At 44.3% G+C, this 23,702-nt stretch overlaps 1 protein-coding gene and 1 pseudogene across 1 annotated transcript; both read left to right on the top strand.

The window, feature by feature from the left end:
• Positions 1–6,469: 6,469 nt before the first annotated feature.
• LOC125537462 lies at positions 6,470–11,259 on the top strand (annotated as a pseudogene).
• Positions 11,260–11,894: 635 nt separating this feature from the next.
• LOC125537463 (reticulon-like protein B8) lies at positions 11,895–13,989 on the top strand. Its single transcript, XM_048700784.1, has 6 exons — positions 11,895–12,137; positions 12,621–12,812; positions 12,918–13,098; positions 13,219–13,360; positions 13,466–13,535; positions 13,635–13,989. Exons 2-6 carry the CDS (start codon positions 12,632–12,634, stop codon positions 13,802–13,804), a joined length of 744 nt encoding a protein of 247 aa, XP_048556741.1. The 5' UTR covers positions 11,895–12,137; positions 12,621–12,631; the 3' UTR covers positions 13,805–13,989.
• The last annotated feature ends 9,713 nt before the right edge of the window (positions 13,990–23,702 follow it).

A 23,702-nucleotide genomic window follows, 5' to 3' on the forward strand; every position in this document is an offset into this window, starting at 1 on the left:
CGAGCAGCAGTAGCTCGTCGCCCAGCGACATGGCACCCGCGCCCTCAAGCTCCTTCACCGACGCCTCAAGCCACCGCCGGCTTCCCGCACCGCTGCCAGGAACGGGTTTGTCGTCCGCCCAACTCAGGCCCCTCCTGCTGCAGTCTCGCACGCAGCCCTCGTTGACCTTCGAGGCTTCGATCCCCTGCCCGACGCCAAGATCGCAGCTCCATGTATCCGTGGACGCCAAGCTCTCTTTCGGCGACCTCCTCAAGACCAGGAACGTCGTGATCGAGACCGGCAAGTTCGTCTTCACTGAACGTCCACACGACCGCAACCGGGGCCTTGTTCTGCTACGTTTTGGACACGCCGAGTTCCTCGAAGGCACCGATGCCTAGTATGTCTCAAGACCCGAATCGCCAAGTACCATGACGATACGAGAACAACTACCATCGACGTGCATTTTGCCAAGTACCACTACCGTCGACCCTCGAAGACTCCGTGGACGTCAAGTTTCTCGCCGTGCCCCTGAACATCTACGGAGACTTGTGAGACTAAGAACGTGAACGACTACCGTCGCCACGAGAACGACTACTTCCCACAACGAACCGTGAACAACCACTTCCTCTACCATCGCCGAGTACCACTACTTCCCACGGCGATCGTGAACGACTACACCGCTTGACCCGAACCGCTCCGACAACGCACGCTTCGAAAGTATAACCCTGAGACGACCGCCCGTGAACGAATGCATGTGTGGTGTATGAGATGCTCGTGCTTGCTCCGTGCTCGAATTGTCGGTGCACGTTGCCCCTCTTTTGCCTTGTCACCATCATCGACTCATGGGACACCCGGTATCCGGGAGCGCCCCACCATCTTTTGCACGGATCCGCACACTTCTCCTTTGCATCGGTATCTCAATCGAGTTACCGGAACCGGAACGCTGCCGTGGCACCATTTTCGTTATCGTTGTCGTGGCACCCCTTTCCTTTCCACCACGGTGACAAGTACTTCATAATGCTCTTGTCAAATTTTTAATAAAAATTGCATAAAGTTGTTCATGTCATCTGCATCATGATAACAACAATTAAAATGTTTAAATTGTTGTTGCATTAAATTGCTAAATGCATATGGGGATTTACCGGATTTGTTGTTTGTTATTTCCGGCCTCATTTAAACTTGCCTAAATGTTTAGTTTACTTATGATCCACCTCTTGCCATGTTTAAACAACACTTAATTTTGTTGAGTACCTAACCGAGAGAGTACTAAATAATTGATGTGGTGTTTCATCAATATGCATCCCGATGCATATTGAGCTCCACTTAATTTGTAGAATTGTTTGTTGCACTTTGTCATGCCATGCCTCATTAAACCGGACATGCATCATACTTGTTTGGGCATCGTGCCATGCTTATGTGATGATTGTTTACTATGTTGTTTGATTTCTTTCCGGTGTTGCTTCTTCGGGTTAGTTCCGATAACGTGCGTTTGTGAGGATCCGTTGGCTACGTCCGTTTGTCTTCTTCATGGACTCGTTCTTCTTCCTTGCGGGATCTCAGGCAAGATGACCATTCCCTCGAAATCACTTCTATCTTTGCTTGCTAGATGCTCGCTCTTTTGCTATGCCTATGCCACGATACCTACCACTTGCTTATCATGCCTCCAATATTGCCATGTCAAGCCTCTAACCCACCTTGTCCTAGCAAAACCGTTTTTTGGCTATGTTACTGCTTTGCTCAGCCCCTCTTATAGCGTTGTTAGTTGCAGGTGAAGATTGGAGTTCGTTCCTTGTTGGAACATGGATATTTGTTGGGATATCACAATATCTCTTATTTAATTAATGCATCTATATACTTGGTAAAGGGTGGAAGGCTCGGCCTTATGCCTGGTGTTTTGTTCCACTCTTGCCGCCCTAGTTTCCGTCATACCGGTGTTATGTTCCTTGATTTTGCGTTACTTACACGGTTGGGTTATAATGGGAACCCCTTGACAGTTCGCCTTGAATAAAACTCCTCCAGCAAGGCCCAACATTGGTTTTACCATTTGCCACCTAGCCTTTTCTTTCCCTTGGGTCGGCCGGCTCAAGGGTCATCTTTATTTAACCCCCTCCGGGCCAGTGCTTCTCTAAGTGTTGGTCCAACTGAGCGATGTCCGGGGCTACCAGGGGCAACTCTGGGCTGGCCTACCCGACATCTTGCTCATCCGGTGTGCCCTGAGAACGAGATATGTGCAGCTCCTATCGGGATTTGTCGGCACATCTGGGTGGCTTTGCTGGTCCTGTTTTACCATTGTCGAAATGTCTTGTAACCGGGATGCCGAGTCTGACCGGACTGTCTTGGGAGAAGGAATATCCTTCGTTGACCGTGAGAGCTTGTGATGGGCTAAGTTGGGACACCCCTGCTGGGATTTGAACTTTCGAAAGCCGTGCCCGCGGTTATGGGCAGATGGGAATTTGTTAATGTCCAGTTGTAGAAAACCTGAAACCTATCTTAATTAAAATGCATCAACCGCGTGTGTAACCGTGATGGTCTCTTCTCGGCGGGGTCCGGGAAGTGAACACGGTGTTGGAGTTATGCTGGACGTAGGTTGTTCTAGGATCACTTCTTGATCATAGTTTCTCGACCGTGCTTTGCCTCCTCTTCTCGCTCTCATTTGCGTAAGTTAGCCACCATATATGCTAGTGCTTGCTGCAACTCCACCTCACATACCTTTTCCCTACCTATAAGCTTAAATAGTCTTGATCGCGAGGGTGTGAGATTGCTGAGTCCCCGTGACTCACAGATTCTTCCAAAACCAGTTTGCAGGTGCCGATGAAACCGTGCAGGTGACGCAACCTAGCTCAAGGAGGAGCTCGATGAAGATCGTGTTCGTTATGTTGTTCCGTTTCCAGTTGATCAGTAGTGGAGCCCAGTTGGGATGATCGGGGATCTGTGTAGCTTTTGGGGTAGTCTTCTTTTATTTTGGTTCTGTAGTCGGACCTTGATTGTATCTGGATGATGTAATGCTTTATTCATGTATCGTGTGAAGTGGCGATTGTAAGCCAACTATGTATCTCTTTCCCTTATGTATTACATGGGTTGTGTGAAGATTACCTCACTTGCGACATTGCTTACAATGCGGTTATGCCTCTAAGTCATGCTTCGACACGTGGGAGATATAGCCGCATCGTGGGCGTTACAGTTACTTGCCCGAGATTCGATCGTCGGTATCTTCATACCTAGTTCAATCTCGTTACCGACAAGTCTCTTTACTCATTCCGTAATACATCATCCCATAACTAACTCATTTAGTCACATTGCTTGCAAGGCTTATATTGATGTGCATTACCAAGAGGGCCCAGAGATACCTCTCCGATACTCGGAGTGACAAATCCCAATCTCGATTTATGCAACCCAATAAACACCTCCGGAGATACCTGTAGAGCATCTTTATAATCACCCGGTTACATTGTGACGTTTGATAGAATAGAAGGTATTCCTTTGGTATCTGGGAGTTGCATAATCTCATAGTCGAAGGAATATGTATTTGACATGAAGAAAGCAATAGCAATAAAATTGAAGGATCAATATGCTAAGCTAACGAATGGGTCTTGTCCATCACATCATTCTCCTAATGATGTGATCCCGTTATCAAATGACAACTCATGTCCCTGGTTAGGAAACCTTAACCATCTTTGATCAACGAGCTAGTCAAGCAGAGGCTCACTAGGGACACAATGTTTTGTCTATGTATTCACACATGTATCAAGGTTTTCGGTCGATACAATTCTAACATGAATAATAAACATTTATCATGATATAAGGAAATATAAAATAACAACTTTATTATTGCCTCTAGGGCATATTTCCTTCATTTCCTCCCAAGCCGCTGCCTCTGGTGACCCTCGACCGTGTGCTCTCCAACTTGGAGGCTCAGTCGCAGCACTCTCGTTCCACCCCTCCCCCCCCCCGCTCCTGCTTAGCGACGCTCTACGACCACCTTCCCATCTTCCTCCTCCACCTCCACAGTTCCCTCAAACGGATGCCTGCAACGGAAGGTGAGAGACGCCAACACTTTTAGCGGGAGGGTGGCACGTGAAAACCGGGAAGTCAGAGAGTGTGTCGGAGTGGTGGTTGTAGCTGACGTTAGTGACAATGGCACTGTGCATGGCGAGTAGCTCCATGAGAACAGGCCGGCGAGGCTGTTGCCGGAGAGGTTGAGGTGCGTGAGTGTGGCAAGCCTGGCACCACCAGCAAGATCGCGCCGCCGAGCCCGTGGCTAGGGAGCGACATACACGTTATAGCGCCATCACCTCCCACATCCGCGAGAGCCCATCGAGGAAGGACAACAGTGCCTCCCTCTCTTCTCGTTGCACACATAGGTGACTGGGCCGGGGCTAGCCAATAAAAGCAACGTCAACAACATGATGACAGCCAAGCTGGACAAGGGAAGAAAGGGGTCGAAGAATAAAAAGCCGATGGATGGGACATGGTCCGGCTTAACGATTCAATCTAGGAGCGTCAACATTTGCTACTACCTTTTTGCAGACGAGTAGGTCACGTATGCCATAATCATGATTAAAGTTATGTAATTGCATCGTTAGTGTTTTGCAAAAACTAGTCACAATACAATAGTTTTTGCCAAAAATATATATTAAGCGGTGGTTTGTTAAAACCCTACCAAAAAAATCTCCATTCACATGCATAGGTTGTCAAGAAGGCCAAGCTTGCCGAGCTTCTCCATCCAATCCTTTTTGAAATCGTTTTTGTGTAGACCAATCATGCACCGCATCTTTTTTGAGGGACACGACACATCTTTTCCGATGGAGAAATCACACACCACATTTGAGAAGTGAATTTGATATTTTCAAGAGCTGATAATCCACTGAGTATTATGTTTTCTTATAGTAAATTACGAAAAATCACCACATGTGGGGCTAGGATATCAAGAAATTACTCCCTTCATTTTTATATACAAAGGCACTTTGCTTTTGTGTCAAACTTTGAATTATAATTTTGGCCAAGAAAATATGGTTGAATGCCATAAAAATATTATTGTAAATTTCTTTCAAATGTGCATCCAATGACATACTTTTTATGATATATAACTCACATTTTATTTGTAATATTAATTGTCAAAGATAGACATAAAGTACAGGGAGGGTCTTGTATTAGTAGAGGTATCATTTTCAACGAAAATCACAAAACCCACAAATTCTAGGACAGGTGTGCAACACACATATTCACGTTTAAGCTCATCCTAAGGGTGAATCTGACCGGTGCAATCTGCAGATCGGGTTGATGTGACATGCTTATGTGAAAAATGCACCGAGATGGATGTGGGTCTCACCTTCCATTGACTTGCTCTATATCTTGTTCCGGTGGAACGTTTCATCGAGTAGCTTTACAGACATCGTGTGCTCGTGTCTATGCCGACACTCTGTGGCTCATTTAATGTGACTGTGCACGACATGAGCACAACATCTTCACCATGTTTCTTCCCTAGCCTCCTTGACCCACCCCACTTAAGCTGCCCGATGTGGCTGCCACCACTTGAGCTGAACAAGGGGGCAACCATCTAGGGCCTTCCTGAACCTTCCAGAAGGTTCCAAATTTCTAGAATCTTTCCGGACCTTCTGTTGCCTTCCAGGGATTCGGGACCTTTTCGGTATTATCGGAACACTTCTGTTCTCATCCGAATCACTTTCGAAACCTCTCTGAAACACTTTCAATATTACCAGGACATTTTGGGTGCAGACTTTCACTACGCCCATATGCCTGCTGTCTCTTGGCCAAAGGGTGCCTATTTCTTGGCACGCCAGCCGATGCCGCTTCATCTGCCGAGTCACCTCGCCTGCTTTTCGTCGGGTTGCACTGACCACTAGATGAGACTCACGAGAGGATCATCAACAAAGAAAAGAGATGAGAGCCGGGTTGTCGATGGGGGCTAGCTTACCCCTGACGTGAGGCCACCATTGCTGCCGTCGTCTCCAATAACGACCTCACCAAAGAACGGTCCCATCGGCTGCAGGGCCTCCACCGCCGGAGGGGGAGTGCACTAGGGAAACTCTTGACTCGTGTCACACACTGGTTCGTTTTCTTCCCCTACCCGAGCCATTCCAAGAAGTTGAATCTTTTGCCACACTTCTTCATTTAGGGCTCATTCGGTTTGGAGGAAATTAAAACGTATGAATTAGGAATAGTATATGAATTTGATAAGATGACACTTGCCATTCTAAGGAATCAACTTGCCTCGTTCCTACACGCAAAATGAGTTTTGAGTGGATGTGTATTTCCTTCAAAAACACGGGAAATGAGTAGTATTCCTACGAATTTTCTGTACGAATTTCCTACAAACCGAATGTGCATATAGGAAATTTTTCTTCGGAATTTTTGTTCCCATGTTTTTTCCTACGAAAATCTTCCAAACTGAACGAGGCCTTAATAATTTGCCCCCTGAGAGGCTGTCAGGTGGGGCCGAGGCCACTGATCATTGAAACAACCTTTGTGAATTGGGGCAAATCATCCCGGGCGACTCCTCGAACAGAGAAATAACAGAGGAAAAAACAGAGAAATCGAGCGACCTCTCCGTGACGGGTAGGGTTCCAGCCCGCGGCCCTCTTCCGGTCGGGCCGCCAGCGGCGCGCCGCCCCTCCGGCCTACCCTTCCTCTGGCGCCAACTCCCCTGTCCCTGCCCCCGAGCAGCCCGCCAGCGCCGCCGACCAGACCTCCGCCCTTCCTCCTCCGCCGCTCCTCCTCTGCAGGTCTCTCTCTCTCTCTCTTGTTTTGTACAGCATAGTTTTATGTGATGAATTGATACTTCCTGTATTGATTTTTGTTTCGAATTGTACATGCCATGATTGCTTGTTAGTTTTTCTTAAATTTGGCCAGAATTTGGCTGTTTTTGAACTACTTTTGTTTGTCTGCTTGCGCAATAATGGCAATATGCCATTTATCTTATTATTAGACTTGGGAACTATTTCCTTCATATTCTGGCAAAATTCTGGCCACATGATCTCTATTAGGTTATGACTATTTGAACTGAACTGCATTTTAGTTGTTATTTTGCTTGTGTGAACCTGATGTGTATTTGCTATGGTGTGAACTGTATTTTAGATGCTATGTCAATTACCCATGTGCCATGTTTCCTATTTTCCTGTGTATATAGCCAATTTCAAAAAAAAAAAGGTTAAGCACCCATTGCTCTAAGCTGTGGCCTTCTGCTTCGCTTACGCTTTCCGCTTTTTGAACATTGAGTGCCTATCTGGGCACTATATATTTGTTGTGATTTTGAGCTGATCGTCCTCTTCAATAACTTCTCTTATAGGTGTAGCCTGCCGAGGTGAAGACTTGGGACGAGATAATGGTGAGTTCATTTCACCTCCTGTTAAGCAGCTAAACAATCTTAAATTTGCAATTTATTTTTGGCAAGTGATCTCATGGTGTGTCTAAATGGTGCCATTTCACAGGCAAGCCTCGCTGATTCCTTCTTGGCCGATCTTGACGAACTTTCAGACAATGAAGTCTATCCCATGAGTTGATTTCTGTGTCTACTGCGTAACCATGTTTTAAAAGGATACATTTGTTGGCAATTCCTTAATCTGTTGTCAAATTTCAGGAAGAAGACAACGCTGAGGCAGTGGGTGTGGACGAAGATGGTAACGATGATATGCCTGACCTCGAGTCTCTTAATTATGATGATCTTGACAGTGTCTCAAAACTACAGAAGACACAATGTTATATTGACATAATGCAAGTATGTGATCAAACTCGTAAATCTTGTAACCTTATACCTTTCTCTCTTGCATAGATCTATGTTTATATCTGGTAAAAAGTAAAACCTTATTTGTGCGGTTAGGGTAATCAGTCAGTTATAAGATGCTGCACAATGTTTTCCACCAAAACAAGGTTTGCTAGTTTGAAAGAAATCTTAAATGGCACATATTGTATGGATTTTGGAGAAACACTCAGTTGATTGTTCTTTTCATGTCTGATTCCCATATAGAACTTTAAATTTTTCGTAGGGTGCAAATGGAGATATTTTAGTATGTTTAGTGTGCAAAAAGAAAGAAATAGACCAACCAGGGATTAGTCCCTGGAGAGCTTTTTAATATTATAAGACAACCTGAGTCACCTGCATATTATAAGACAACCTGAGTCACCTGCAGAGGCTAGGCCTTAAATGCAGGTTCTGCAGTGACACAGCATGCACACTCGTGCTGTATCGCTCAGTTCTCGCTCAATGTTACAAATGGTTTGTGTGGAAAATATGCTTCCATTCAATTTGAGTTCATAGGTCTGCGATTTGAGTCCATAGGGCATGCGGCGTTGTTCATCTTTAGTCTAGCCTTAGTCTAAAAAAAAAAATCTTTGACTCACCGCTGCATGACAATACATTAATTTACAGGTCCATTTGCTGCGTGCAGAAAGTCGAAGGAGCGCTTGAGAAAGGCACAGATTTGTCTAATCAAGGGTTCATCCTGGAGGAGGATCCAGAGTACCAGCTCATTGTAGCTTGCAATGCTTTATCAGTAGATATTGAGAATGAACTCATTATAATCCATAATTTCATACGTGATAAGTATCGGCTGAAGTTTCCTGAACTGGAATCCCTTGTTCATCATCCGATTGATTATGCCCGTCTTGTTAAGAAGATCGCCAATGAGATGGATTCAACACTAGTAGATCTGGAAGGGCTTTTACCTTCTGCAGTTATAATGGTTGTCTCCGTGACAGCGTCGACAACTAGTGGGAAGCCTCTTTCTGAGGAGAATTTGGTAAAAACCATTGAAGCATGTGACAGAGCCCTTAATCTTGATGCTGCAAAGAAGAAGGTGCTTGATTTTGTTGAGGGTAGAATGGTTTACATCGCACCAAACCTTTCTGGCATTGTTGGCAGTGCTGTTGCTGCTAAACTGATGGGGATTGCTGGTGGTTTGGGAGCACTTGCAAAAATGCCTGAGCAATGTTCAGTTACTTGGAGGAAAGAAGAAAAACCTCGCTGGATTTTCTACTGCCACATCTCAGTTTCGTGTTGGCTATCTTGAACAAACCGAAGTATTTCAGAGCACCCCTCCAGCCCTGAGGACCCGTGCTTGCAGGCTTATAGCTGCAAAGTCGACTCTAGCAGCAAGAATCGATTCGATTAGAGGTGATCCAACTGGAAAAGCTGGTCGCAACTTGTTAGAAGAAATCTGTAAGAAGATCGAGAAGTGGCAGGAACCACCTCCTGCAAAGCTTCCAAAACCACTTCCTGTACCAGACTCCGAGCCTAAAAAGAAGAAAGGGGGTCGCCGCCTTTGAAAAATGAAAGAAAGGTAAGCTTTTCTCAACTATTTTTGCAAAAATAAATAAATATTGAACAGCTTCATGCTTATTTGTTTCTTGAACTACTTATTTGCCTTCTGTGCTGAAACTTGATTCATCACATATACAGCATGGTATCTTGTCATGACTTCGGGAACTTGGTTCTGCAGATATGCGGTAACTGATATGATGAAGCTTGCAAACCGAATGTAGTTTGGAATACCAGAGGAGAGCTCATTAGGTCAGTTGGTTTTGACAGTATGGTTGGAATAACATTTTGTTACTCCCTCCGATCCATATTACTTGTCACTCAAATGGATGTATCTAGATGTATTTCAGTGCTAGATAGATACATCTGTTTGAGCGACAAGTAATTTGGATCGGAGGGAGTAGTTAGTTTAGCTACACTATACTTTAATATTGACATGATCACATCTTGTTATCACCAGGTGATGGTTTGGGGGAAGGTTATGGCATGCTCGGGCAGGCCGGAAGTGGGAAGCTACGTGTCTCAGCTGCACAGAACAAACTTGCTGCTAAAGTGGCAAAAAAGTATGCCTTCTTTATTCTTCCCACAGTATCTTATTTGTTCCGTTCTGTTCCTTGCCATTTGGTGTTAAAGCATAAAGCACATCACTACTAATTAGTTCGGCAATAGAGGTCTTCTGCACTTCTACTCAAAAAAACACGGTATAACTTGCAGTGTAATGTTTTCTGTTTGACTGTTTCTAAATTCAACACAAGTTTAATGTTTCCCTGCACAAACCTTAGATCATTTAGGTGTTTGCACACATTTTTTATGTTACAGATTATTTGCACCCTGTACCAGTTCTAGTAGCCTTGCAGGCAATCGTTATGCTACTGTAACTCTCGTAATTATCTTGAAATTGCTGTTTCTATTTCAATTCATGACCACCTTCTTGATATCACGCACTGCAATCTCTCTTTGATTCCATATTACTTTCTAATATTAGATTCAAGGAGAAGAGTTGTGGTAGCAGTGGTGCAACATCTGGACTGACATCTAGTTTGGCCTTTACACCAGTTCAGGTGAGTTTATTTTTCCCTGGTTCACTTTAATAAGATAGGTAATTGATGTTATGCATGATCTTTAGTCAATCCAGTTGTTTAACATGGGACCATGACTGATACTCTAGATTGCTATGTAATTTTTTATCTTGTATTTGCTTAGTTATTGCTTGACTTGCTCATGTTGAGGAGTCGGAAAAGGCATTGCACCCATTGTTTTTGTCTTTTTGCTGCACCAGAAAGTCCTTTTTTGCTTACGTGAGTGAAGTCATCATGAACAATATATTTTGCTATACTGTACATAAATATGCCAGCATTACATATTCTTTTTTCTTGTAAACCAGGTGCTGTATGACTGCTGTTAGTTTGGACCATGCTTTTATACATTTAGCACCTTCTGTATAGATGGTAATCAGTAGGCTGTATGCATCTTTGGCGCCATTATACGGTTTCAGTTAGTTGGATTGTCCTATTTTGTTATTTTTGAAGAGGTTAACCACATGAAATCTCTGGCATCACTCCATCTTTCTCATATACCTTACTTTCCACTTGCAGGGAATAGAACTGTCAAACCCACAGGCACACGGGAACCTTCTCGGAAGTGGAATCCAGAGCACCTACTTCTCGGAGACCGGCACATTTTCTCGGATCGGTAGGCCTGGAGGTTAGAATCTGAAAAAGTAAGAACCTGATTTTGAGATCAGAAACGATGATTGTTTCTTGGTCCGAGCAATTTCATCCCATTCTGCACACAATTCCCAAGAACCAACTGTTGGGATGCACTTGCGCACAACCAGCTTGTAATATTCTCAGATGTATCGCATGGTCTGTAATGTAAGTACAGTTTCCCCGCAAAAAAGAAAAATGTAAGTACAGTTCGCGCACTACAACATCACAATGTATGAAGTCAGGCAGTACACAACATTCATTACCTATGCTTCGAGCGTGGATAGTTTTTCTAGAAAACCTGTTGGAATTACCTTGTCTGAAACTGTTGAATTCCAAATGTTGGATTGTTCCATACCATTCAACCGAGTTGAGCTCCAGGCAAGATGATAATTGTGATTGACCTTTTTGAGGAAATAATTTTTCTCCGAAGTAGAAAACCATCATGTTGTGATCTAGATAAAACAATGTAGACTGCATGGTGCTACCACATGACATATGTGGTAAGCAATCCAAACAATTTTAAAAAAAGTAGACTGCAAGGTGCTGATATTACATGCTGCGGTGTTTGGTAATGGCACGACCATGAACCAGTAAATATCGGTATCGGTAACGGCACGACCATGAACCAGTAAATATCTTTCAAGTTTTCTTACTTTTGTACTAGATCAGCGTCAGGCAGGACCATGAACCAGTAAATATCTTTCAAGTTTTCTTACTTTTGTACTAGATCAGCGTCAATTAACATGGATCGGTGGGAGTGGGAGTAGTTCTTTTTCTGAGAGAACTCTGAGTACAAGACATAGTTTTTCCCTCAAAAAGTTAGCATGGTTAAGTTATCTTTGTTTTTCTTAGGAAAATTTCGAGGCTATTTTTAGGGGAAGAAATCTCCAGGCCACTACAGTAGTACTGATGAAGACAAACCCAATCGTTGGTTCACACTTATTTTCCAGGGTGTGAGGATGGCACATGGTCCGCAGCCCAATTACGACAAGCCCACTGCTCCACCTATCCCTTTCACTCAACAAACTAGTTGCTCTTAAGAATTCCTCTTGTCCTCCTGACATTTCCCAACTTTCCCCTCTTGTCTGATTGGTACCTCTCCAACGCCTGCTTCTTGGGATCAGTTGGCCGGAAGATCGGCAGCTTTAGTTGCCTACTGATTCCTCTTTTGCTTGGTAAATTCATCTCCTCGCAGCTTGTGCTATTTTCCCCTTCTTCTTTTTATGTTTGTGGGATCATGCAGCACCTCGCCTTGCCCTTTCCGTGCTTAAAAAACTGGATTTGTTGTCTAGTACAGTAGTTATTTTAGACAAAAAGGAGCCTTTAACTCCTTAAATATTTCAGATGATTGGAGTCTCAGAAGGCATGCCTTAGTTTGATCAGTCCAATCATCTTGCAATCCTTTTTTAGTAGTGATCTAAATGCTCTTATAAAAGTTTACAGAGGGAGTAGTTTATAAACAAATTATACTTGAAGGTTCTTCACCAAGATTATTTACATAATTATACTAGCAAATTCTTGATCTACTTGAATGATCTGATTCACTCACAGCAGTTCTGAGAAGGGCACCAAAGAGACATCCTAGTATATTCATGTTAAAATAAATATGAAGCTTGAGTTGCTCGCGTTTTATGCTAACCAACAATTGTATTTTCCAGGGTGTGGAAGGATGGCACAGCACTCTGAGAATGCGGCAGAGAACATGATGAGCGGCATCATGGACGCCATCGCCGACAAGCTCCCCAAGCAAAAGTCGGTCAGGTTCGACGATGAGGGCTCCATCTCCGGCCAAGCCAAGAAGCTCTTCGGCGGCCACAAGTCTGTGCACCACGTCCTCGGCGGTGGAAAATGTCTGGACCTCTTATACTTTTATCTCCCTCTTATTAATTTGATTCGATCCACACGGAGTTGCTGATGATATGTCGCTTCCTTCCTCGCGACGACGATGACCGCAGCCGCCGACGTGCTACTGTGGAGGAACAAGAAGATCTCATCCAGCGTTCTTGCTGTTGCAACAGCTGCCTGGGTCTTCTTCGAGTGGCTCGACTACCATTTCTTGACCATCGTATCATTTGTGCTTGTTCTTGGCATGGTTGTCCAGTTCGGATGGTCCAGCTTCGCAGGCATGCTCAATGGGTATATACTATGCAACAATGCAAAAACTCCAACCAATTATGCAGTTTTTTTTCTATGTTTGCTGTCGACACCTGAACTTTGGTAGGCAGCATAATCAAAAGCAAGCATTTATGTTTTCAGGTCTCCTTCTAACGTGCCCCGTGTGGAGTTACCCGAAGAGCTGTTTGCAAATATGGGCGCCGCTGTCGGCGCCCAGGTGAACAAATTCTTGGGAAGCCTTCAGGATGTGTCCTGTGGAAGAGACCTGAAGCAGTTCCTCATGGTATGTTACGCCTTAAGCTAACGTCCATGAGATAAATTTGTCCTCTCCCTTGAGCACTTGCAGGCATACATCAGAGTCAGACCAGGCTTGATTTCTTTCTTTCAGGTGATCTCCGGATTCATTGTCGCCGCTTTCATTGGGAGCTGGTTCAGTCTCATCACCGTCATCTACATCGGTACAACCATGATTTCACTTGATAATATGTTGGGGAGGGATTAACACCTGGAAATTTTCTTGGTTTCTGACTACCATTTACACTGGTGCTCTGTTGCAGGGTTTGTGTGTGCACACACCTTACCAGTGTTCTATGAGAGGTATCATGATCAAGTCGATGAGGTTCTGTACAACATGCTTGGGTTGATTGGGAGTCAGTACCAGAAGCTTGACAAGGGCGTCTTGAGCAAGATGCCTAAAGGGAACCTCAAGTTCAGGAAGAGCCAGTAGTTGGATTCACCGACAGAGCATCTATGCCGTGTAGTCCGGATGAACGTGTTAGAATTAAGGGGCTTGGCCCATGTGTGGAAATTGTGGAAGCATCTCAACTCACCCGGTGGAGAGCCCGCATGTTATATATTCATAGGATGGGGCTTATCTCATAAATGCATATATTTGATTGTTACAATTGTCAATAGCATGTTCAGAGAAGAGAGATACACGGAGGTTTACGGAGAGATTAAAGATTTACAGGAGAGATTAAAGGAGAGTTAAAGAAGAGAGTTACAGTAATCAAAACAAGCATCAACTCCTAATAACATAACTGTGTACGTTTAGTCTTGATGTTTAGCACCCTCCCTTAATCAGAACTTAGCTAAGTTCAGATTACGCTTGAATTCCTCAAATGACCTTGAAGGTAATGCTTTTATAAAGCCATATGCAACTTGATCTTTAGAAAGTACAAACCGAACCTCTAGTTCCTTATTAGCAATTCTTTCCCTCACAAAGTAATAATCCATTTTAATGTGCTTGGTTCTTGCATGAAAGACAAGATTAGCTAACAAATATGTGGCACCAAGATTGTCACACCAAAACAGGGCCAGGCCAATAAAACCAAGAGCCCTGTGCGAAAATAAAAAGGTGACCCTGATATCATCATAATTTTTCTTCAACATCAATATTATCTTATGTTTTGGGAAACCAAAAGCCCACTCCCCCAGGCTAGTCTTCCTTTCTGAAACAAGGCAATCATGTGCAAAAATTGAGCGGCTAAAGTGGAAGATTGGTCTGAAAGGATTTTGTGGTGTAGACGCTGAAGGTCTTGGAGGTGGTTTAGCTCTGTTTTGGAATGAATCCCTCCGAGTGTCGGTTCTGGACGCATGTAAAAGGTATATTGACGTGAGTATTGTGGACGAAGGGTCTGGCAAATCCTGGCGGTCCACCTTTGTCTATGGTGAGCCACGTGTGGATCACAGATATAGAATGTGGGAACACATTGTTAGGCTTAATTCGGTCTCGGAATTGCCTTGGTTGGTTTGTGGTGACTTTAATGAGGCGATGTGGCAGCACGAACATTTCTCAAGTACTAGTAGAAGTGAGAGCCAAATGGAGGCGTTCCGGGAAACGCTCATGGTGTGTGAATTGGTGGATGTGGGTTTCTCGGGGGCGCCGTTTACTTATGATAATGGCCACCGGGGGAACGGCAACGTCCGGGTTCGGCTGGATCGAGCATGTGCGAGCAACGAATGGCGGGAGGTGTTCCCGTACGCTTGGGTACAGCATCTGGTATCACCTCGTTCAGACCACTGCCCCCTACTGTTACATCTTGAGGCTGTACATGACCAAAGGAGGCGAGGCCAACAGAGATATGAAATAATGTGGGAACGAGACCAGAGGCTACCAGAGGTGATAGCAAAAGCCTGGGCCAAAGTGCAGCCCAGGGGTGACTTGGGGGATGTTGCGATATCCCTTAAATCTGTTCTAAAAGATCTGCATAGATGGAGCAAGGAAAATTTTGGTCATGTGGAGAGACAGATTGCTGCATTGAGGCAAGAACTTGATTCTCTACAAGCATCTTCTACTGACCGTGTGTTGATTCGACAGAAAATGGAAGAGTTGGATGAACTACTATACAGAGAAGAGATGATGTGGCTCCAGCGCAGTCGTATTGTCTGGTTGAAGGAGGGAGACCGGAACACACAATACTTCCATCGTCAGGTAGTGTGGAGGGCTAGAAGGAATAATATCCGTCGGTTGCAAAAAGATGATGGGTCCTGGTGTAGTGTGCCTTCGGAGATGGAACGGATGGCGGCCTCTTATTTCCAGGAGTTGTATACGAAGGATCCCACTTTGTCGCCTGAATTAGTATTGGATCAGATCACGCCAAAGGTTACAGATGTTATGAATGAGAGCCTTTTGGAGCCATTTTCTGAGAAGGAGATTTCAGACGCTCTATTTCAGATCGGTCCTTTAAAGGCACCCGGTCCAGATGGTCTTCCTTCTCGGTTCTTTCAAAGAAACTGGAGTTGTGTCAAGGAGGAAATTGTTGCAAGGGGTTCGAAAATTCTTTGACACGGGTCAGATGCCCCTTGGTGTGAATGAAACAGCTATTGTGCTTATCCCAAAGATTCAACACCCCGTGTCTCTCAAGGATTTCCGTCCTATATCTCTATGCAATGTGGTCTACAAGATTGTTTCAAAGTGTTTGGTAAATCAACTCCGTCCGCTTCTTACGGATCTTATTTCTGAAAACCAAAGTGCTTTTTATCCCGGGCCGGTTAATTTCAGATAATTCTATTATTGCTTTTGAATGTATTCATCACATCCAATCGTCATCGAGGCAGGATTTTTGTGCTTATAAGCTGGACTTGTCGAAGGCATATGACCGTGTTAATTGGGATTTTTTGGAACAAGCGTTACTGAAATGGGGTTTTGTATCCCAATGGGTGTCTCTGGTTATGCAATGTGTACGCTCGGTCAGATTTTCAGTGAAATTCAATGGGCGTCTCTTGGAGCAATTCTCACCTTCCCGAGGTTTGCGACAAGGTGACCCCCTCTCCCCCTTTTTATTCCTCTTTGTCGCTGATGCGCTATCTTCTCTGTTACATAATGCGGTCCAAACAAGAGGGTTGGAGGCCATCAAGATATGTAGAAGGGCGCCCACTATCTCACACCTTTTATTCGCGGATGATTCCCTATTATTCTTCCGAGCAACCACGGATCAGGCGCAACTTGTTAAGGATGTCTTGAATACTTATGCTTCATCTACGGGTCAACTTATAAACCCTTCAAAGTGTTCCATCCTGTTTTCTGATAGTTGTCCGGATATGGTTGCTGATGGTGTTAAGCAAATATTAGGGGTAGTTCAGCAAGAGTTTGAACCAAAATACTTAGGCCTTCCAGTCCCGGAAGGTAGAATGCACAAGGGAAGGTTCGAATCACTACAGTCCAGGTTGTGCAAGGTGATCACTGAATGGAGTGAGAGGTACTCATCGTATGCAAGCAAGGAGGTGTTAATAAAAGCAGTTGCCCAAGCTCTTCCCGTATATGTTATGAGTATTTTCAAGCTTCCCTTCTCAGTTTGTGATGACCTCACGAAGATGATGAGACAATACTGGTGGGGATGGAAAATGGAAAGAGGAAGATGGCATGGTTAGCCTGGGATAAGTTGATGTTACCAAAAGCAAAAGGGGGCTTGGGTTTTCGAGATATGAGGGCTTATAACCAGGCCTTGCTAGCTAAGCAAGCTTGGAGGCTCATAACAGCCCCTGATTCTCTTTGTGCTCGGCTCCTTCGGGCGAGATACTACCCAACTGGAAGCCTGGTGGATACTGTCTTCCTAAGCAATAGCTCGGCCATTTGGAAAGGAATTGAACATGGTTTGGAGTTAGTGAAAAATGGCATGATTTGGCGAGTAGGAAATGGTGAACAGGTCAGAGCTTGGAGAGACCCTTGGATCCCTCGAGGGCCACCTTTCACGCCTATTTTGCCAAGAAGAAATTTTCGTCTAAATAGAGTTTCAGAGTTCCTTGATGTGAGTGGTTACCGGAGAGTGGACTTATTGCAACGACACTTTTGTCAGCCGGATGTGGAGGCGATTCTAAGGATTAAGACTTCGCCAACGCAACAGGAGGATTTCATCTCTTGGCCATGGGAAAATTCTGGCCAGCTTACTGTCAAGAGTGCGTACATGTTCGCTATGTCTGACCATTATGAGCAGTTCTGCCCAGGGGCCTCTAGTACGTCTTCATCTGGGATGCGACCATCATGGAAACTGGTTTGGGGTGCTGCTGTCCCACCAAAGATGAAACACTTTGCTTGGCAGCTTGCTTCGGGCTCGCTACCAACAAATGAAGAGAAAAGCAGGAGGCATATGGAGACTTCTGGGTACTGTCGACTATGCGATTGGGAAATGGAATCATCATTTCATGCTCTGCTGGTGTGTGCCAATTCGGCATTGCTGTGGGACGCCATGTGCACTCACTGGCCGTTACCATATAGGAGAGATATCTTATGTACAGGAAGGGAATGGATCTTTGACCTCCTAGCAAACGTACAGGAGCAACTTAGAAGCAGAATCATCATGGTATTGTGGCGCAGCTGGCACCTCCGCGATGAATTAGAGCACGGCAAATCTATTCCTACCCTAGAGGTTTCGTGCTCCTTCTTGGTCAGCTACTACAATTCCTACAGCCAGATTTCCCTGTCAGTGGAAGAAATCATCAAGGGTAAAGCCCCGTTAATGTTGAACCCACCGGGGACTCAAGAGCAACCACAGCCTAATACAATACCAAAGCGGTGGCCAAGACCTCCTGCGGGTGTATTAGCATTATCAGTGGATGGGTCTTATAATGGCTCAGATGGTTCGGCGGGTTCCGGCATGATATTGAGAGATGATAAAGGTGGGGTGATCTTCGCCGCGTATCGTAAAATTTTCAATTGTAAGGAAGCCCTTGAGGCCGAACTACAAGCTATGGCAGAGGGACTCAAGTTGGCGGCGAATATTCTTTTGCAGTCGGATTGCTCCTTAGCACTCAAGGCGCTGTCGGATGACTCGTTGGATAGGTCCATGCATGGTCATCTGGTCAGAACTGTTAAGGGGTACTTGAAGGATAGGGTTGTTATTCCAGTTAAAATTCATAGAGAGCAAAACAGGGTTGCAGATTCGTTAGCGAATTATGGTAGATGTGGGGATAGCACAACATGTTGGCTGAGATGCTCTCCATCGTGTGTCAGCGTGCTTATCGCTGAGGATTGTAAACCTGTAACTTTGGAGTAATAAACCCTATGTTTCTGCGCAAAAAAATATATTATCTTATGTTTCTATCCGGCCATCTCTGGAACTAGGACTGCCAGCATTGTAATCAAGTGCATGGCCTTGATCCAATCACTGGTTAAGGGCATTTGCGATTCTTTTATAAATGACTTATACAATAGCTCACCCGCAAAAAAAAACTTATACGTACATAGCTCCTTTCTAATATTGAGTTAAACCCACATTTTTTTTGTTTTTCTTAGATTGAGTTAAACCCTCATTTATTTTTATTTTTATTTTTTATTACACTTCTGATAACCAGATTGATGTCCTAGATGAAGATATTACTTGGCTCTTAGTATGCAAAAAGTAAAAGAGATCAGTTGGACGTACTCAAAAGATGAAAAAATAGCCAAACTCACATTGAAGATCTTACGAGTCAGCCAGGCTTTTGCCAATGGAAAAAGTGTTCCATTATTTGCCGAGCTCGGTAAACCTTTGGAGGACTTACAAAGACTAGTTGGACACACCAATGGGACGAACTGGGGTGCAACTTGGACTGTACATGACACAATGAGCTGCAGTGTTGTGCGTAACTTTTTTTGGGGGTGTTGAAGAGTGTTTTGCGTAATTTTTGGCCCCCCTGGAAACCGAAGGCCCTGTGCGGGCGAAGGTGGAACACCCCTTGTCACCAATCACACTTCTATAATTGGTGACATCTTCTTGACTCAACAGATCAACTTCTCCAAGAGACTATTTTTCTATACTGGATAGTGGAGTTGGTGAAGGTTTGTAGTTCTGCATTCCAACTATATTCAAAAGATCAATTGTATATTTTTTCTTGAGACAAATTAATCCCACCTTGTGTGTTTATCTTAACCTCGATGCCAAGAAACAAATGCAAGTCCCGAACTGGTAACAATGATGTCATCAACATAGATAAGCACAAATATGAATGTATGTGACTTATTGTAGATAAAAAGTGATGTGTCGGACTTGGAAGGATGTAAGTGCATCTAGTGCCCCTTAGTGATTTTGGTGTATTGAAGACTTATAGGTTAAGGGACTAATGCGTTTGTGAGTGTACACATGTCTATAAGTCTATGAGGAGTTTGATATTTACAGAGAAAGCCGACCCCTAAAAATGAATATCTTCGACTGAAGACTTTCTGAAGACTTTGAAAGTGAAGAAATTGGTGTGACCGTGAAGACTTGTTATTCATATGAGGAACATGAAGCGTGAAGACTTCTGTTTTCGTAGTTTCATTTTCTCTTTCTTGAGTCATAGGAAACACCGTACTGTTAAAGAGGGTCAAGGTAAAACTAAGGAAAAGTTTCCAAGTGATGCTCAACTCAAAATCCTACACCTACTAATCCCTTCGAGTGAATCCATTCGAAATCTCATACAGTTCAGTCAATTTCTTCAGTACAGTGACAGAGGAATTTGATAGTCAAATTTCCGACCGTTGCTGTGCTATGCACCAGCTGTCCCAAAATATCTACCCACCTAACGGTCATATCATTGAAGGGCATTTATGTCTTATCATGTCGGGCTGCTCCCTATGCTATAAATAGCCGCCCCCTACAACCACTAGCTGGTTGGCTGCTCCGCGAGAAACTGACACTTGTCATTGAGAGCATCCCATCCTCCGAGGACTTTGTGCGAAAATCAAGTGAGGAAAAACCCAAAACCCCAAACCAAACACCTACAAACTCAAAGTGATTGAGCATCACTGAAGAGATTGTTCCTGTGTGGAACCGACGCTTGTTACCTTTGAGGACTGTGCATACTCCAGACGGTTAGGCGTCATGGTCTAGAGCATCCAGAAGGAAATTGTGGATCGCCGGGTGACCAAGTTTGTGAAGATTTTGAAGTCACCTGAAGACTTACCACGAGTGATTGGACGAGGTCTGTGTGACCTTAGTTCAAGGAGAATATAGTGAGGACTGTGTGTCCGGGACTGTGTGTCCTCAGGTTTAAATACCTAGCCGCTCGAACCAGACGTACAACTGTCACAGTAGTTGAAACTGGTCTACCAAATCATTGTCTTCACCAAGTTTACTGGTTCTATTTCCTCAACCCCTTCATTTCCTCATTACTGTGTTGTGTGCTTGTTCATATCTGTTTGAAGGCTTTGACTGAAGACTTTCTCAATTTCCTCAGTTCAATTTCTTCAGTCTGTTTGCCTTCATTCTGTTTTATCCCGTGCTTACGCTTTCTGTACTCTGTGTCTGTTTTCATTTCATCATGATATCCATGTTCATGTTATGTCATGTATACATCTGAGTACTTATTCCGCTGCAAGTTCAGGAATTTCCTCACCCTGAAATTCCTCAGTGAAGAATTCATAAAAATCACCTATTCATCCCCCTCTAGTCGACATAACGCACTTTCAATTGGTATCAGAGCAAGGTACTCCCTTGTTCTGTGTGATTTTGGTTTAACCGCCTAGAGTTTTAGTTATGTCGACCATAGGAATGAAGACTGTGACATGCCCCATCTTTGACGGTCATGATTATCCCAAGTGAAAGGCCATGATTGTAACGCCCTCGATGCGGCTATATCTCCTATGTGTCGAAGCACGACTTAGAGGCATAACCGCATTGAAAGCAATGTCGCAAGTGAGGTAATATTCACACAACCCAAGTAATACAATAGGGGAAAAAGATACATAGTTGGCTTACAATCGCCACTTCACACAAATACATGAATAAAGCATTACAACATCCACATACAATCATGGTCCGACTACGGAACCAAAATAAAAGAAGAACCCCAAATGCGACAAAGGTCCCCGATCGACCCCAACTAGGCTCCACTACTGATCAACTAGAACGAAACAACACTACGGACAAAGTCTTCATCGAGCTCCTCCTGAGCTTGTTTGCGTCATCTGCACGGACTCATCGGCACCTGCAAGCTGGTTTTGGAAGTATCTGTGAGCCACAGGGACTCAGCAATCTCGCACCCTCGCGATCAAGACTATTTAAGCTTATGGGTAAGGTAAAAGGTATGAGGTGGAGCTGCAGCAAGCGACTAGCATATATGGTGGCTAACATACGCAAATGAGAGCGAGAAGAGAAGGCAAAGCATGGTCGGTAAAAGTATGATCAAGAAGTGCTCCTATAACAACCTACGTCAAGCATAACTCCAACAACCATGTTCACTTCCCGGACCCCACCGGAAAGAGACCATCACGGTTACACACGCGGTTGATTCATTTTAATTAAGGTCGACTTTAGGTTTTCTACAACCGGGCATTAACAAATTCCCATCTGCCCATAACCACGGGCACGGCTTTCGAAAGTTCAAATCCCTGCAGGGGTGTCCCAACTTAGCCCATCACAAGCTCTCACGGTCAACGAAGAAATAGACCTCCACCCGAGACCTTCCGATCAAACTCGGTATCCCGGTACAACAAGACATTTCGACAGGGTAAAACTAAACCAGCAACACCGCCCGAATGTGCCGACAAATCCCGATAGGAGCTGCACATAACTCTTTCTCAGGGCACACTCAGATTGTCTTAGGTACGGGTAGGCCAGCCCAGAGTTGCCCCTGGTGGCCACCGGTAGCTGACAGGTGGACCAACACTCAGAGGAGCACTGGCCCGGGGGGGGGGGGGTAAAATAAGATGACCCTTTGGCTGGCCGACCCAAGGGAAAGAAAAGGCTAGGTGGCAAATGCTAAAACCAATGTTGGGCATTGCTGGAAGAGCTTTACTTAAGGCGAACTGTCAAGGGGTTCCCATTATAGCCCAACCGCGTAAGGAACGCAAAATCTGGGAACATAACACCGATATGACGGAAACTAGGGCGGCAAGAGTGGAACAAAACACCAAGGCATAAGGCCGAGCCTTCCACCCTTTACCAAGTATATAGATGCATTAATTAAATAAGATATATTGTGATATCCCAACAAGTAAACATGTTCCAACAAGTAACAACAATCTCCATGTTCCAACAAGGAAACAAACTTCAATCTTCACCTGCAACTAACAATGCTATAAGAGGGCCTGAGCAAAGCGGTAACATAGCCAAACAACGGTTTGCTAGGACAAGGTGGGTTAGAGGCTTGGTTCAACAATATAGGAGGCATGATAAGCAAGTGGTAGGTATCGCAGCATAGGCATAGCAAAAGAGCGAGCATCTAGCAAAGCAAAGATAGTAGTGATTTCGAGGGTATGATCATCTTGCCTGAAATCCCGCAAGGAAGAAGAACGAGTCCATGAAGAAGACAAACGGACGTAGATGAACGGGTCCTCACAAACACGACGTTATAGGAACCAACCCAAAGAAGCAAACACTGGAAAAGAAGCACACAACATAGTAAACAACCAACACATGAACATGGTATGATATGCGGGATGCGGTATGCGATGCATATGCATGATTGGACAAGGAATGCATGAACCTGGCCTCAACATGGAAATCCAAGTATGCCACTGGAAAGATGAGATGAAATCGCTTGAAAACGATATAAAGATCGCCGGAAACGGAGTTACGGTTTGGAAATGGCAAGCGATTCAAATATGGCACCGGTCTGTGATTTACAGCAAGTAGCCATTTAAATGCAATGAGATGAACATGCTACAACACCCAAACATGACAACAAAATACATGGCAGGGATGCATTCAAGATGCTTAACAAAAGTCTAGCACTGAGCCACGGACAATTCATCCATTAACAGGCTCAAACAAGTATGGCAAAAATGCATATGGTAAACAGATCTCAGACTTAGTGAAATTAACACTAGCCTGGAATTTCAGATCAGGTAGCACACTTTGGAGCATGAAAACCATATGTTACAGGGCCTGAACATGGCAAAGTAAAGCATGGCATGGAGCTACTCAAAGATCTTAACAAAAGTCCCTTAGTGACCTTGAGCCAAAAGGGATCAGAAAATACAATTGCAAGCATGTGAACATAGCAAAAACATAATCAGTTTTAAGACTTAGTGAAAACTGGCACATGCTGAAATATAACTCAAGTAGGCATGTTTACGAGCTCGATGCACTCACTATGGTGCAAGTCATGGCAAGACAAGCATACATCCATCAAGAAGGCACAAAATGCAATCTAGACATGACAAGAACAATAGCATAACATGCACGGATCAACTACAACATCATCGGCAAAATTGCAAACAAGTT

The sequence above is a fragment of the Triticum urartu genome, chromosome 2, assembly GCF_003073215.2.
Source record: "Triticum urartu cultivar G1812 chromosome 2, Tu2.1, whole genome shotgun sequence".
In the NCBI taxonomy this organism is placed as follows: domain Eukaryota; kingdom Viridiplantae; phylum Streptophyta; class Magnoliopsida; order Poales; family Poaceae; genus Triticum; species Triticum urartu.